This window comes from Carettochelys insculpta, chromosome 2, assembly GCF_033958435.1.
Source record: "Carettochelys insculpta isolate YL-2023 chromosome 2, ASM3395843v1, whole genome shotgun sequence".
NCBI classification, from domain to species: domain Eukaryota; kingdom Metazoa; phylum Chordata; order Testudines; family Carettochelyidae; genus Carettochelys; species Carettochelys insculpta.
The window spans coordinates 89164831-89182705 of NC_134138.1; the positions used below are offsets into that span (position 1 = coordinate 89164831).

Sequence of the window (17875 nt, forward strand, 5' to 3'; positions counted from 1 at the left end):
AGGAAATACAATCAGATAATGGCCCCCCATTCAGTTCATCCGTCCTGGACACGTTATGCCGTGAGTGGAACACCAGATGGCATTTCCACCTACCCTACCCACCTTGAGGCTAATAGGGTGGAAGAGCGAAAAATCGCCATAATCAAGGAACATTTACGAATCGAAAATACTAATCAGGACTACAATGGCTGGCATCTGTAATTGGACAAAGTTTTGTTAAACATAAATCGAGCTACATCAAGGTGGCCAGAAATCCAGCCAAAGATTAAGGAACCCTGGACCCCGGTATACAATCATGGACAAAAAGTGTGGGTATTATTGCCGGGACAAGGACAATCTAAACCAATCACGGCAGAAATTGATCAACCTGGACAATACCCTAAACACATATCTCTTAAAAGATCCTCGAATCATGGTGCATCATAATTGGTTAAATAAACGAGGAATGTAATTATGTAATAATTACATTTCTACAATCACCGTTTACAGATTACCCTAAGTCTGCTCCCACTTGGATACCCTGATCACTGGGACATTAATAACATCTATGTCAAAACATCTACAGCTATAGCCTGAGAATTAAATATATCACACTGCTGGATCTGCACTGTCTTGCCAGACAGCTCTGAGGCAGGAGTCTCGCTAATTCCTCTACCACTTACCGAACAGTTAATCACATACTCACCACGCCCACCATCATTAAACCTTGAAAGACAACTTGCCCTGGATCTGGACCGCCCCTTAACTTGGGCGGAAGAGAGACTCAACAATACGGATTATTTAATTGTAAAAAGAGTAACAGGGCAATGGTGTTGGGTATGTAATGGCACTGATGTATTCAAAACTATTTACACCAGAATCGGCGGTTCATATGCAGGAACAAAAAGGGAGGAAATCACCGAAGAAAAGATAGGAATTAAATCAGTACCAGTGGGGAAAGTGTATGTTTAAATTATGTTTTAAAAAAATGGTATTATGGTAATGGGACAGTGGAGAAGAAATATCAATTATTATTGGGCAAAGACGGATATATCAAAAGATAATCTTGAAAGAATGAAAAATACAGGGCTTGACGGGACACATCGTTGTACATATCAAAATGAATCTGAATTATATCTTTGCAATGTAATGGGTGGCCTAACAGGGAAACAAACCCCTTTCACGGGCTATTACGATCATTATTCTGAAGATTATATGAAAAATGGTTGTGCGAGGCCCATGGTTGCCCTAGCGGGTCACTATTTTGTTTGTGGCAGGAAGGCATATAAAGCTCTCCCTGCAGGATGGAGCAGTGCCTGTTATTTAGCTTATGTCCTCCCTGATATACAAATCCATGACCAGCTGCCTAAGGGGAGGGTTAGGAATGCACGAGATTTAAACTTAAGATCGCTTAACCTAACCCCCCATCAGATTGAAATGATGAACACACCACCCTTAACATACAGCGAGGTAGCAGGATGGGCATGGCTTCCCCCGTTAGGAGTGGTAAGGTTGGGGAGGCTCATGGTAAAACTACAAATCCTGCTAGAGATTATGGCCAGTGAGACTGGCCATGCTTTGATTGAATTGGCCACAGAACAACAGGCCATATGAAAGGCCGTGCTACAAAACCGCATGGCATTAGACATGATACTGGCAGCTAAGGGAGGCGTTTGCGCCCTCGTAGGGGAAGACTGCTGTGTATATATCCCCAACAATTATGAATCCATTATGAGTAGGGCTAAGCACATCATGGACATTGCTTATATTCCCCCAGAGCCACCATCATTATTAGATTCACTGAACCCAGGGCAGTGGCACCTTTGGTCCTGGATTATGAAACCCTTAGAGTATCTGGGCGGTCAGATTCTGCAAGGTTTTATTTCATTCCTAATAATCATTGCTGCAATTGGTCTGATTTTTCTATTGTTTAAGTGTGTAATCAGGTGTTCAATGTATTGTTGTAAATCATGCTGTAAATCTTGTAAATTTAAAAAACAATCCAAAGTACATGTACAAATCATTGACGAAAGAAATCAAATCATAACTATAGGAATGTGAGTTTTAACGTATAATTGTAAATAGTGTAAATAATGTAACTTGACTTCAACTTACCGGAGAAATCTAAAGGCTCAGAGTAAACCATAATTGGCATTTAATTGGCTTAAAAGGAACCCTTTGAGTTCCCAAACTACCTGCTACCTGCAAAGGCCAAAGAGCTTGCCCTTCCCCACGTGGCCGTGGGGGCATGTCAGGGATTTTTATCCCTTGGGCATTATTGTCCCCGTGGGCCAGGGGAAACAAGCCTTTGGCCATTAAACATCAATGCAGGTACAGGTAGAATCTAAAGTTACATAGGCTGCCATTTAGCAGCTCCTGCAACAGTCACTCTGTATCAGTTGGTTTCCCCGGTAACCTGAACTCATGAACAATTCATGAGCTAGGATTTAAAATCCAGGCTTCTGATTGGGCGCAGGTGGGAGCTTCTAGTAACTTCCACCGCCCGGAGGACCTGGTTGAGAACCACAGGTAGAATCATGAATATTCAAATTGTCTAATGAATAATGTATGAGGACACAGAATAAAAGCAGGCGCAGCACAGCGCTCTGCGGCCCTTGGGACAGACAGGATTCTGTCACCTGTACAGGGAGGTGCTGGCCACTTGTGGCGTCCACCAGCCCTCAGGCCAGTCGCTCAGGCGGTGAAGCCTTTTCGAAGAGCCCCCGAGGGAACGCCGTGAAGCCTTTGCGAAGAGCTCCTGAGGCAACGCCAGCAGCGCCTACCTGCTGCTGCAGCCCCAGCGCCGCTTGACACACCAGCGCCTGCATCGAGGGAGCAGCAAGCGGGCCCTGTGGTGGAGCGGCCAGGTGGTGAACTGGCCCCGCCCTAGTGGCAGGGTACTGCATGCCTGGCTGTGAAGCCCAGGGTCCGCCACCAAGCGGCATCTGCGCTCCCGCCACCTCGTGGCTTCGACGCCTTCGGCACCTACCTGACTGGACACCATAACCAAACAAGACCTACCTACCGGATTGGACTGCTGTCTTCAGGACACATAACTTACCTCTAGGCCCGCGGCATAGCCCGGGACCTTTTTGACATTACATTTCAAATTTGTCATATCACCACAGATACTACTGGGCACTGGGTCCCCTACCAGGGGGGTTCGGGGCCACAACCAGGGCCACGCCCTTCCAGGGCCAGGGAAGGGTCACACCCAGGGGCTCGACCCCAGGGCCGAGCTTGATTGCCCAAATATAAACACTAACCCAAACGGGGAAAAAGAGAAGCTGTACACTTGCATTAATGCTTCATTGATTATAGTTAAAAACAGTTACAGTTTAGTGTAGTTTTTCATAGTCAGCCATTGGTATTTACTTGTTAGTCACCCTTGTTACTTTATTGTGCAGGTGGGTCGAAATGGTGGAGGCTCAGCCTCCCGCTTCCCCGAGTCTACCCTGCACCTGTCCCCTTCCCTTTTCCCTATCCTGATTCTCCAAGCCCCAGCTGGGGAGGCCAAAGACACTCACTCAGCTGGGAGGAGGCCTTAGAAGGCACAGCCCTAAGGTCTCAAACAGGTCGGATTAGCAACCCAGCCGGGGTGCATGGGGGGGAGTAGCTTCCTCCCCCTGCTCGGAGCTAAAATTAACAAAGCTCCTTATACCTCTTTCCTAAAAGTTTTCCTTAACCTCACTCTTTTGCCTTCCGGTTCAATAAAAACAAAGTTACAGGTCTGACTTCATGGATTTATTAGTAGCAATTGTAAGTGTTTAGACAAAATATCACTCTTATAAATTGTTTAAGTGTTGCCATTTTCGTCAGCTTGTTGTTAACTCCTTTGATAAATACTTATTTAGTTTAACCAAGTCCATACTTAAAGCGTCTCTCCTTTGCCTCAACCTTGCCCTGGTAGCCAGCCACTGCCTGCCAGGGGGAAGTTCCACCGTACAGCGGTAAGGGTACATGCACAACCCCGGGTCTTCTTGCTGGAGGTGGGTGGGGGTGGTCTGCAGAGGGGCGGGGTGGCCTTACGTCACCGGGTCTCCGCTGTGCCTCCTTACCATCTCAGGCCTAGGCCCTTGAGGATTCGGACAACTGGTGTCTGGGAGCCTTGCCCCCGGTTGCGCTAGCTGGGGCTGCCCAGAGCAGGTAGAGAGGTTAGCAATTCCCCCTTTTAACACCAACACATCAGATGCTGGTCATGGAAATCACCTCAAAACTTTTCTGTTAGTCTATAAGGTGCCACAGGACCCTTCGTTGCTGTTACAGATCCAGACTAACATGGCTACCTCTCCGATACTTATTCATGCATATAGACCCTGATAAGTTTTGTATATGCCTGTGCCAACATCAGAGTTGTGTTGCTGTAAAGTGTTACAGCATATACTTTTGCATGAGTGAATAGAACTATGGAAAAACCCTAATACAATTCACATTGGTACAGCTTAGCATAAATTACCCAACATTCATACATGATATACAATGTGCAATATATATTTATGTAATTTGCCTTATGTGCACTGTATGTTGACTAATATTATACTTGTGAAAATGGGGATTGAACAAATGACCCTGGCCAAGTTTTCCTGCAATCCACCTTAAAATCTTGGAGAACAGATTGTTCTGCATAACCCTATAATTACATTAAAATGTATTAAAACTTAGAAAAAATATATAGGCATTGCAGTAATTAACTAGAGTTCAGAAATGCATGGGGCTCTTAATTCCCTTTGAAGATATCTATGCAGTCCCTTAAAAAAAAGTTTCTGTTCTAAAGCCATTACCCCATTCAAAGGCATGGTGATATTGTTTGGAATAATCTAACTGAAAATTCTAGCACACATTCAGCCTGTCAAACAAATCTCTCAACTTCTTCATTGTTTCTCACTTAAAATATCATAAGTCGTTGAAGTCACTTGTTAGGTTAGTTTTAAAAGACAGGGCTTGCTAGCAAAGCATTGGAAATGTGAAGTATTAACAGAGGACAGAACAGTAATAAAAAAAAACTACACATTTTTAATCCAAAAAGTAGACCCATGTATTAGTAACTCAGATTACTGTGCCAACCTGCAATGGCTTCTTTAAAGATATTTATATAAAAAGACTAATTTTTATTTACATAGAACTCTAAAAAGCAGTTTGTGTTTTTGCAATAAAGCAGGACACAGGCATAAGAAATCACACTACAATGTTCAGAAGACAACATACCTATTGATAATGCAGTCCTTTTATCATACATTCCCATTCACTGTAGTACCTAGCTGAGGTTATGAAGATATTCAATTCATTTTGTTGTTTGAAGCACAAGTACCACAATGAACCAGATTTTCACCTCTGAAATTTCAAGTCTATCTTTAGATTAGAAATCAATATGGTCTTCATTTACTTATGTGGGAAGTCTTCCCATATTCTCCCACTCCATCCCTGTTCTTAGAAATTCTCTTAACATTCTGCCTTCTCAGTATGCCAGGAGGCATTGAACAAATGGCCGTGACCACAGTAGGTGGCAGTCAAATGGAATCTGACAGAGCTGTATGAAATGAGCATCTTAGTGTTTTTAATATTTCAATTCTCAGCATCACATTTAAAAATAAAACATACAAACCCTTCCAAACAACAATTTTACATTCTTACCTCTTTCCACACAAGTTTGAGTGGAAGGGAATCCAACCTCCCAGAAGTTTTCTGGTGTACTAGGAGGAATGTAACGGAATCGATGTCGTGAACAAGCAGCTAGCTTTTTTTCTCTCTCCCCTTCTGGAACATCTGCATAATACTAACAATGGAAAATAAGTACTAGGTCAGCAGTGTCCAAAAGGAATTCAAAGACTGTCAAATTGTGTTTGTCATCTTTCCTTATTTGCCACATTATATGATACAAATCATTATGGAGCCAGGTACTCTCACCCAGTTCTAATTCAATGCTGGTGACTCACCAGAGCTGCCAAGGCCACTGCTGGAGTCGCTGGGGCCACGCACTTCTTCCACCAAACGGTGGCATATGTGCAGGCAGATGGCACTCACCATATGCGGCTTTCAGGAGGAGCCATGTTTAAAGGCACTGAGAGCCATGGGTTGGCCTCCTTTGTATTTGCCACAATGCAGTGACCTATTTGCCACATGTGGCAAATATACTGGACATCCCTGTACTAGACCTTTCCCACTGCAACAGAGATCACTGCTCCTCATTGGGTCATCTGTCACCATTGAGAACAGCCTTTCTCCATCCTCTTTGTAATCCCCCTTCACGTAGTTGAAGGCTGCTATCAAATCCCCCCTCACTCTTCTTTTTCTGTAGGCTAAATAAGCCTAAATATCTCCGCCTTTCCTCATAAGACATGTGCTCCAGGCCCCTAATCATTTTTGTTGCCCTCTGCTGGACTCTGTCCAATACATCCACATTCTTTTTGTAATGGGGGGCCGAGAATTGGACACAGTATTCCAGATGTGGCCATACCAGTTGAATAAAGGGGAATAATCAGTTCCCTAGATCTGCTGGCAACACTCCTCCTATAGTAAATTCTTTCATATTCAGCAGCCCTGGGACAGGGAGGTTGACGGATATTCACATATTCTGAGTAATAGAGAGATATACCTACCAATGCATAACACTAAAGAAAACCAAGTTGAAATATTAAGAAAAACAAAGTATGCAGAGTACTTTATTTACCAACAGCAGTACTGTACTTGCTATATGTGTCTTTACTTTCACTACACAGTAAGGTCTCAGAGTACAAGAACTCAGAGTACGCAATCCCCCTCTGACCCCAATTCCTATAGTAAACCCTGTACCACAATTTCCACTTGTGCTTAACTCGCTCCCCCTGCTCTGGCTCAACCCCCCCAGCTCAGCCATCCTAGCTCCACTCACCACCTGTGCACAGCTCCTGTTCATCCCACCTCTGGCTCTAGCTCACCACCCCTCAGGTGGGCTCTGGCTCAACCGCCCCAGCCCCAGTTCAACCCCCCTGCCAGCTCACCCTGCATGCCCACGCCTGGCTCTGGCTTACCACCACTCATGCCCGGCTCCAGTTCACCCCCCATTCTGGTTTCAACTCCCCATGCGTGGCTCTGGTTCAAGCTGCAAATGCCTTGCCAGCTCTCAAGCCGCCGAATGCCCCATGTGGCTCTGGTGCAACCCCCCTGCAGGCTCACAAGCCGCTCACCTCCCTCCCCCCGGTCCTACGCAGCTCCAGTGCAACCCCCCTGCTGGCTCACCACCCATGCACAGCTCTGGTTCCGGCTCAATCCCCCACCACCTGTGGCCCAGCTCACCACCCACGCACAGCTCTGGCTCAACTCCAACCCTCACCCCCCTGCAGCCCTAACCTACCCCAGGCTTAGGTCCCCCGCCCCCCCACCAGGCCCCAACCCACCACCAGACTTAACGCTCCCCAACTACCACCCCCAGCCCAGGACTTAACTTTCTGCTGCTTCCCTGGCTGCAGAACGTGTGTTCTGCTGGGGAAAAAGCCGTCTCCCCACTTATGCAAAATCCAAGTTTACGCGAGGGCGCATGGAATGGAACCCTCGTGAACTCTGAGACCTTACCGTACTGTACTTATGGAAAATATAACATTTACTTCTGGTTAAAATGCGGGTTACTTGAGAGTTCTGGATGATAGAGTGCCAGATATGAAAGAGTTTGCTGTAATGCAGCACAATATGTTGTTAGCCTTCTTGGCTACAAGCGCGCATTGACAACTCATGTCCAGGTTTTCATCCATTATAATGCCCGGATTCTTTTTTTTGCAGAACTACAGCTTAGTCAGTTGGTCCCCAACCTATAGCAGTGTTTGGGATTCTTATGTCCTAAGTGCAGGACACTGCACTTCTTGTTAAACCTCATCAGATTTCTCTTGGCTCACTCCTCCAATTTGTCTATGTCACTCTGGACCCTATCCTTCCCTCCAGCACATCTACCTGTCTCCCTAGCTTAATGCCATCTGTGAACTTGCTGAGGGTGCAACTCATCCCCTCGTCCTGGTCATTAATAAAAATGTTGAACAAGACCAGCCCCAGGACCGACCTTTAGGGGACTCTGCTTGATACCGATTCCCAACCAGTCATCTCAAGATGTGTTAGTCTGTTTCAATAAAAACATTGAGAAGGCTGTGGTGCCAGAAAGACTAACAAATTTATTCAGGCATAAGCTTTCATGGGCTCAAACCCACTTTGTCAGATGCATGAAGTCACTTCTTAGAGTGGCTCCCTTGTCCATCATGAAAGGGAATAATTTTCATCCTTCTTCTAGTATTACAGACCATGCTTCTGGCCAAAAGCAGAATTCCCGTCTGCAATTTAGACATTATAGCACTGCACTATTTAGGTATTCAACACTCTGTTTCCGAAGCTTGAACATATGATTTAATTCAAATGGCAATCCAACCATCTTGTGCTATCCAAACTTCTATAGTTGGATCTCATCAAAAGAACAAAAGCAATTTTGCCAATACACTACTATAGTATGAGCAGAAAAATAAAGTTAAAAGCTGAGTCTGCCCAGGCAGAAAATAATCTGGAGTAAGAGACAGGAAAAACTGCAATGCCCATCCAGCACAGGATTGCTTTATTAATGCGTACTACAAAGTTTTGTTTCCGATCTCCATCTAGTGGTATTAAGAGACCACAGAAGGCTGTATAATGGGAATGTTCAAACATACTAGCAACCTGATTCAATATTTGGTGGGGAAAACATAAAATAGTAAAAAACCAAAAAAGAAACAAATGTCAGTAATGATGGTGGTGTGGGCAGTAAAACAAGCACAGCACTGAAAAATATTAATGAAAGATGACATACATTAAGGAGAGTGATTTGACCGTAGTGTTTCTGTAGTATGGGATTAATGCAGGCCTGCCTAAGGCAGAGACACTATTTTCCAAAGGGTATCCACTACAGATATAACAGGCTGAGTTGGTGTTATCCACCATCGATCCCTCTCTATTCTGCAAGAGTCCTGGTTTGCAGATTAGACAGAAGAGCTAGATGTGCAGATGTGATTAATTAAAAATTACTTTTTGTTTGAACAAAAGCTCAAAGATTTTGACAGAGAGTCTGCAAAGAGAGAAATCCTAAGCACTTAAACACGGTCTCTTAATTCTTTACTAATGTAAAAATGTCTGTCCCTCTCCTTTACACCCAGCCAAGCTATAAAGCTGGTTTTGTTAATTGGTATAGCTGTATGTAAATTTGACATTGTTCATTTTTATTTGGAGAACAAGTTGATTTACTTTGAAACTACATTTACTATCCCTAGAAAGCTGGATTAGAATTTCTTCCCCACCACACAAATCCACAAAAGAATTTTAGCAGTGTTTAAAATTATAGACAGGCTGATGGCAAAGCAGAATACCAAAGAGGTAATGGTTATTTTGTACAAAGTTAGCTTTAAGTGGCCAGCGTTAGAAAAAAATATCAAAAGAAAGAGAAGTTACTCACCTGTGTAGTAACGGTGGTTCTTCGAGATGTGTCCGCGTGGGTGCTCCACAGTAGGTGTCGGGCTCGCCCCGGCACCGCAGCTCGGAAAATCTTCAGCAGTCTCCGTCGGGTCACGCATGCGCTGATGCGCGTCGGCTCTTCGCACGCTTACGGTCACGTGCGCGATCCGGTCCCCGCCAGTTCCTGATCAACCACTCCGGACGCCCCTGAAAAAACACACAAACAGAGCTCCGAAGTGGGGAGGAACGGGTGGGTAGTGGAGCACCCACGGGGACACATCTCGAAGAACCATCGTTACTACACAGGTGAGTAACTTCTCTTTCTTCTTCGAGTGGTCCCCGTGGGTGCTCCACAGTAGCTGACTACCCAGCAGTAACCACCCCCCCCGAAAAAGGAGGTGGGTAACCGATTTATGCGCAGCTTGCCCGTGAAAGGACTGCTGTCGACAGGCATGTATCCTCATCAAGCATCCTGTGCATGGCATAGTGCTTGGAGAAGGTGTCACAGGAAGACCACGTCGCCGCTCTGCAGATATCTCTCAGCGCGATGCCTTTGAAGAAGGCCGTTGACGCCGCCATCGCCCTAGTAGAGTGGGCTCTTGGCGGAACCGGCAGAGGAGTCTTGCAAATCTCGTAACACAGTCTTATGCAAGACGCAATGTGATTTGAAATCCTCTGTGAAGATAGCGCTTCTCCTTTTCACCTGGATGCAATGGACACCAGGAGTCTGTCCGTTTTCCGGAAAGGTTTAGTTCTATCGATGTAGAAGGCCAGTGCCCTTCTTACGTCAAGTAAGTGCAATCGTGCCTCTTCCTTTGAGTTGTGAGGCTTAGGATAGAACGAGGGCAGCACTATTGGTTCGTTGATATGAAAGTCTGAAGAGACCTTCGGAACGAAGGCTGAGTGTAATCGTAAGACCACCGCTTCTTTTGAGAAGATCGTGCAGCATGGTGTGGACATTATGGCCGCGAGTTCGCTCACTCTGCGAGCTGACATGATTGCCAGGAGGAAAGTCGTTTTAATAGTAAGCAGTCGAAGGGGGACCATAGCCAATGGTTCAAAGGGCGGTCCCGAGAGGGTGTGTAGAACTAGGTCTAAACTCCATGACAGCGGTATTGGTTTCCGAGGGGGGTACAGATTCACCAACCCCTTTAGGAAAAGCGAAACAACAGGATGGGCAAATGTGGTTGATCCATCCTCTTCATGCTGAAACGCTGATATAGCCGCCAGATGCACCTTTATAGAGGATAGCGAAAGTCCGTTTTGTTTGAGATGTAGCAAATAATCCAGAATCGTAGGTATGGTGGCGTCCTGGGGTATTAGTTGCCTGGAGGAACACCATTCGGAAAAACGCAACCATTTGTGCTGATAAGTCTTTCTGGTGGAAGTTCTCCGACTACATTCAAGGACTTCTTGTACTCCCTCTGAGCATGTAGTCTCTAAGGCGCTTAGCCATGGATTAGCCATGCTTGTAGCTGTAGTCTCTTCGGGTGCGGGTGCAGTATTGACCCCCAAGCCTGAGTGAGAATGTCCGGTACTGTTGGTAGGGGAAATGGCCGATGTTGAGCCATGCGAAAGAGCAATGGGAACCACTGTTGTCGGTCCCAGGTTGGGAATATGAGTATCATGCGTGCTTTCTCCCTTCTGGCCTTCTCCAAGACCTTGTGTATAAGTGTCGTGGGAGGGAACGCATAAAGTAGAGGGCCCTTCCATGGGATCATGAAGGAGTCCCCCAAAGACTCCTGTCCCATGCCCACTCTGGAGCAGTATTGGGGACATTTCTTGTTTTCTCGGGTGGCGAACAAGTCGATTTGGGGAAAACCCCATCTGCGCAACACCTGGTGAAGTAGGTCTGAACGGATCTGCCACTCGTGAGTGGGCGCAAAGTGTCTGCTGAGTTGGTCCGCCTTGACGTTGTGGACCCCCGGTAGGTATGAAGCCTTTATGATTATATTGTTGGTGATGCACCAGTTCCAGAGTCGGACTGCCTCCGCACAAAGCGTATGAGACCTGGCTCCCCCCTGTCGGTTTATATAAAACATGGTGGTGGTGGTGTCGGTATTCACGCCGACTATTTTTCCGTGCAGATAATTGTGAAAATGCCTGCACGCATTGAACACTGCCCTGAGCTCTAATATGTTTATGTGCAGTGTCTTCTCTGCGGGGGACCATAATTCTTGAGTGATTTTGTTATCCATGTGAGCGCCCCATCCCATATGGGAGGCATCTGTTGTAATGAACACAGTAATTTGCGGTTGGCAGAAGGGCACCCCTGTTAGGAGATTCTTGGGGTTTCCCCACCATGTTAGTGAGCTTCGTGCCTCTGTTGTAAGTGACACCCTCTTGTGGACGGTGTGGATTGAGGGTTTGTATACGGTTGCCAACCAATGCTGCAATCCTCGCATATGCAGCCTGGCGTTTTGCACCACAAACGTGGTGGTTGCCATATGCCCCAACAGTTGTAAGCACGTGAGAACTGGAACAGTGGGGCTGTACGTTAGTAGTTGTACGAGAGATTCAATGGCACGAAAACGAGCCTCGGGTAAATACACCCTTGACGTGACTGAGTCTATCCGAGCCCCTATAAACTCTATATTTTGCGTGGGGTCGGTCTTTGACTTTGACAAATTGATGATGAGGCCCAGTGAGGTAAATGTTTTTGTGGTGATGTGTATCATCCGTAATACCTCCCCCCGGGAAGTTCCCTTTAGCAGGCAATCGTCCAGGTACGGGAAAATGAAAACTCCCTGTCTGTGCAGGTATGCTGACACCACCGCTAAGGTCTTGGTGAAGACTCTGGGTCCTGAAGAGAGTCTGAATGGGAGGACTCTGTACTGGAAATGATCTGTGCCCATAAGGAACCGGAGGAAACGCCTGTGGGCTGGATGAATTGCGATATGAAAATACGCATCCTGTAAGTCGAGGGCTGCAAACCAATCGCCATGGTCTAGTGCCGTGATTATTGAAGCCATCGTAGTCATTTTGAAGCGCTGTTTGCGTAGGTACTGGTTCAGTGCGCGTAGATCCAAAATGGGTCTCCACCCTCCTGTCTTCTTTTCCGTCAGGAAATACCTGGAGTAGACCCCTTTGCCTTGAAATTGTTCCAGTACTCTCTCCACCGCCCCTATTAATAGGAGGTGGTCCACCTCCCGCCTTAATTCCGGTAGGTGAGAGGGGTCTCTGAGAAGGGGTGCGGTGGGAGGATTTGGTGGAGGTAAAGACTGGAAGGGGATCGTGTATCCCGTGTTTACAATCTCCAATACCCACTTGTCCGACGTGATGCTTTTCCATTGTGGGTAAAATGGCTTGAGTCGGTGATGGAACATGTACTGAGATTGGCACTGAGGTACGGTCTTGGCTTCGCGGCCCTCGACATACCCGTCAAACTTGCTGTCTTGCACTTTGCCCTGCGGAGGCGTTGCCCTGCTGAGGCCGGCGCCTAGGGCCCTTATAATGTGTTTGTTGATGACGTCCCTGATCATACCCCCGTTGAAATTGGGTACGTTGCTGTTGGTAACCATAACGGTGTTGCTGAGGATAAAATTTCTTCCTTCTGAACGGTGGGGTATGAAGGTATATATATATATGAAGGTATATATCCCCAAAGTCCGAAGTGTCGCTCTGGAATCTTTGCTCGAGTGTATGACTGAGTCGGTTGATTCAGCAAACAATTTTATTTTGTCGAAGGGGAGGTCTGCAATTTTGACCTGTAACTCCTTTGGAATGCCGGATGTGTGAAGCCATGACTCTCTCCGCATTACCACTGCAGTGGCCACGGCGCAGGCCGCTGTGTCTGCCACATCCAGTGCAATCTGCACGCCCGCTCGAGAAGCCGCGTAGCCCTCTTGCACAATTGCCTTAAGAATTGGCCTTTTATCCTCCGGAACGAAGTCCATGAGGGCAGTAAGCTTGGAATAGTTGTCGAAATTGTGATTCGACAAATGAGCGGCATAGTTGGCCATGCGGAGCAACAGAGTAGAGGAGGATTAGGCTTTTCTACCCAGAAGATCCAGCTTTTTTATGTCCTTGTCCAATCCCCCAGATTTGTACTGGGACGATTTGGACCTGTGTTGGGACGATTCAACCACTAGCGAGTTTGGCTGTGGATGACTAAATAGAAATTCCATACCTTTCGCAGGGACGAAGTACTTTTTGTCCACTCTTTTGTTGGTAGGAGGAGCGGATGCTGGAGTCTGCCATATATTAGTGGCTGCCTCCATGATTGCATCGTCCAGAGGAATAGCAATTTTAGAAGAAGATGGAGGCCTGAGGTTTTTAAGGAGTCTGTGGTGTTTCTCCTGCACCTCCGCCACTTGAATATCTTGGGATTGAGCTACTCGTTTGAACAGCTCCTGGAACTGTTTCAGGTCATCTGGGGGAGAAATGTCTCCAGGGACCACGGCCTCGTCTGGCGAGGATGAGGAGGCATCGCTATGGTATCTCTCCTCCAATTCCTCTGGATCCTGGCTGTACTGATGTGATTGCCTTTGGGGAATTTCGAGGTGGGGTTCAATGTCTTTAGACCAAGCCTCTGATTGGGGAACTCGTGGTGTTCCCCCAGGTGGAAGCAGAACACTGTGGCGTTGAGGGGTGGTCGACGGGGATCCATAGTGAGACGTCGACCTCCTATGCTGACGCCCCGCATAATGATGGCGGTCGTAGCAACAGGGACAGGGGCCCGGCGATGGAGACCTGGACCATGACCCAAGGATGTAAGGGTGGTGGCCTGGAATGTCGAGACCTCCAAGATGATACCGACGTACGAGGAGAGCCTCTGTGAGAAGACTCGTAGGGATCTCTGCTAGATGATGGAGAAAAGCATGCAGACCCCTGGGATGGACTCCGAAGAAAAGGAGAAGGACGTCTGTGGCAGGCTGAAGGTGTTGCTGCCCGTCGAATTGCCGGTGGTGATCGTGGTGACAGAGGCAGCGCAATTACCTCAGGAGAGGGGCTGCGGTGCCTGGTCTTCGTTTTAGCCTTTACCCTCTCGGGTGGTCTTGTCGGTGAACTTGGTACCGGAGCAGGTGTCATGCTGATTTCCACTGCTCCCGGTGCCATTGTTGCCGGTGCTGTCGATGCCGGTGCCGATGTCCTCGGTGCCGTCGATCCCGGTGCCTCTGGGGAAGTCTCGATCGGTGCCGCAGTAGCCGGCGCCGGACTGACTAGTACCCGCACGGCTCTCGGTGCTGTCTCCCCGGTAGCTGCAGGGCCTTGAGTGGTTGCATGCGCCGCAGCTTTACCAGTGGAGGAAGCCAGCGTGCGCGGGCCCTTTGTTACACTCGTCCCGCTCCCAACAGTAAGGGGCAGGGATCGAGTAGGCGAGGCTCTTCTTTTCTTCTGCGCAGAGGAGGTCAAAGAGGCAGCCTTCCTCTTGTGCGGTCCTGAAGAGCCCTCCGCATGCGTTGCCCCCGATGAGGCAGGCTGAAGTGCTTTGTCAACTAACAGCATCTTCAGCCTCATTTCTCTATCTTTTCTAGCTCTGTTAGTCAATTTGGAACAATGGGAGCACTTCTGGGGAACGTGCGTCTCCCCAAGGCACCGCATGCATCTGCTATGGCCATCCGAAGCAGGTATGGCCTCCCGGCAAGATTCACACTTCTTAAAGCCAGGGGATGGCATTGTTAAAACTTAACTCTGAGTCCTTAGGTGCTAACAGCACACTTAACAGTCTGTTAGGTGATGTTAATAACCATTGGCCTTTGAAGGCCGACAAACAAAAGCAGCGGGCCCGCCCGGAGGCGGCCGCTGCGGTTTTAAGATAGTCTTTAACTTTTAACAACTTTTAACAGAGTAACTAACTATAATAACTATAGAACTGCTAACTATGAACTGTTAAAAACTATTAACACGAGAAAAAAAATAAGATTTATCTGTCTCAGGCGTTGGAGCCAGAGAGGATTCCTTCTGCAGCCGTTAGCGGTTGAGAAGGAACTGGCGGGGACCGGATCGCGCACGTGACCGTAAGCGCGCGAAGAGCCAACGCGCATCGGCGCATGTGCGACCCGACGGAGACTGCTGAAGATTTTCCGAGCTACGGCACCGGGGCGAGCCCAACACCTACTGTGGAGCACCCAAGGGGACCACTCGAAGAAGAACTTTCTTTTTTTAAAGTAGGCCAACTAAATCAACAAACAATATTATACAATGTCTATTCAAGATGAAAAATCCACATCAGCTAGATTAATGATAGTTAAATATTAACTTTAGGATAATTAGAAATAGGCCTACAGTCTGTCCTAAAACAGCGTATTAGGAATTTTAAAACACCGCATTAAAAACGCTGTTCTTTTCTCCTTCTGGTCTGTTGTAAAACAAATTTTCGGTCTAAACTACTAAATTGTTTGAACTACTGGGGAATGCAGTGAACAAGGATTAAAACAATTTAAAAGCTACAATACTATTTTCTGGGGTAATTATAAAACCAAATCAATAGTAACAAACTGAACTGTCATCTTTTTAAGAGAAACAAACAGGAAGGCTATTTGAACACCAGGGATAAGGGGTGAATATTTGCCAAACAGCAGAAGAAAACATTGACAGAGGTGTTTTTCACCTTCTAAAGTGACTGTAAATAAAGGATAGCGGAAAAAGTAGAAACAAGTAGTCAGTGTCCCATTAAAAATTTTGTAAAACACTATCATGACTGAGAATGTAGTATCATCAGAGAAAAATATAATGGGGAGTTACCAATAAATTGCAAAAATTCTGTTCCGGAGCAATTTTGACGGAGTAGCTCTTACAGATATCTACATATTGGGTAAAGATGAGAACCAAAATCTGACGTTAACACATACTGTGGTGCTGGGGGGACAGAAACAGATATGGAAGTGGCTCCTTAGCTAATGAGGACTGTTTTCAATACTGATGCTGCTTTGGAAATGTGATTGGACCAAAGCATGCAGAGCTATGCAGACAACTAACCAAGTGGTAACTTCAGATAAAAAATTTTTGAAATCCAGTCATCTTACTGCATTGTTACTGCTAAGCATGCTGTACGCTAAAAAAAAAAAACTCGAAGAAAAAATTAGAATAAAAACAACATTTTAACATTTGTGCATTATGAAATAAAGCCTACAAATGTCTCCACAATGTTACTTGCCAAAATATAACGAGAACTGGCTGGCTCCATTCTGAGGAAAAATCCTGTAGCATGTAGAGACAGGAAATTAAAGTAGTTAATGCATGGCTCTTGGCACAAGAAACAGAATAGAGCTGATTTTTTCAATGCTTTGTTTTCATTCAGACTCTAGATTTCACATATTTTGGAACAGAGAATTTACCTTTAGTCAGTTACAAATAAAACTATTTGCATTACAGCAGCATTTTAGTAGTTTCTAGCAAAGGGAGTTTTCATAAACATGTTTTGCGCAACTTTCTAATAAGGCACATTACTCAACTGGAGAAATTTAGCTATCAGCTGTACAGAATGAATGTTAAAAAAATATAATATTAGTTCTCAGTAAGAGTGGAAATTAAGCAGTAAACTCTAAAGCAATACTTTTATTAGCTCATTAATCCACACCTCAGACACACTACCAAGTATGAGATAGTAGTGCAATAACTCCAGTGGAGTGAAAAGTAATTTACTTTATTTACTGTAATTTAAGGATCAAATGAAGCATATCCTTATTTTAGGTGTACAACAGACTAACGCATATAGAATGTGCCTGAAAGCATTTCAAATTACTAGATAGAGAAAAAGAAGTGTAACAAAGGAGCTGTTTTCTCTACCCTTTACATTAGTGTATACCAAGTTTTCCAGTCAAACTCCCCTCTTACCACTAATGGAATCTGTCAGTGCCCATCCTCTCCTGCCCTACCATTAGACAGCAGAAAGGCTTCCTCAGCAGCTAAACTTGGGCTGAAGGCATAACCAGGGGTAGAACAGGGGATGGTGGAGGAACTGTGACTAAGGCAGAGATGATCTGCAGGTGGAGAAGGAATGGGGACAGAGCTGGGATGAGGTCAGAGTGGAGCAGGGGACTGATCGGGTTGAGGGCAGAGCTGGTCTTGGGGCTCAGTTGAGCTAGAAGCATGGCACTTCTTCCTGGTTCCTGCTGCACAACACCTGAGCATTCCTCCATTGCCCCATAGACTGGAATCCCCCACAGTTCGGGGACTACTGCCTTACGTTACACTTGTTGCTTAGTATAAAAATGGTGAGTTATACAACATTGTAAGCATAAATTTTGGGCACTGCAGATACGAATGAGGTAACAACAAAAGTCACACTGCTGTTTTGACAGTCAATGCACAATAGCATATTACAACAAACTCATTCATATCTGGCATTCTATCCTCCAGAACTTTCAAATAACCATCATTCTAATCATAAGTAAATTTTAGTTACATTTTCCATAAGTACAGTGTATTAAAGTAAACACAAATAAATATAGCAAAAACAGTATAAGTTTACAGTGTACAATACTACTCTTGTTGGTAAATAAAGAAACAAAAATGC

The 17875-nt window shown here is 45.9% G+C and overlaps 1 protein-coding gene across 4 annotated transcripts in view; it reads right to left on the bottom strand.

Annotated features, from left to right (window-relative positions):
* The window catches only part of RBBP8 (RB binding protein 8, endonuclease), a 108538-nt gene that overhangs the window by 10104 nt on the left and 80559 nt on the right, over positions 1-17875 (bottom strand). For all 4 annotated transcript variants that reach the window (XM_074987293.1, XM_074987292.1, XM_074987294.1 and 1 more), the window contains exon 18: positions 5611-5752. In XM_074987293.1, the coding sequence (XP_074843394.1) occupies positions 5611-5752 (142 nt within the window). The remainder of the gene's footprint in view (positions 1-5610; positions 5753-17875) is intronic.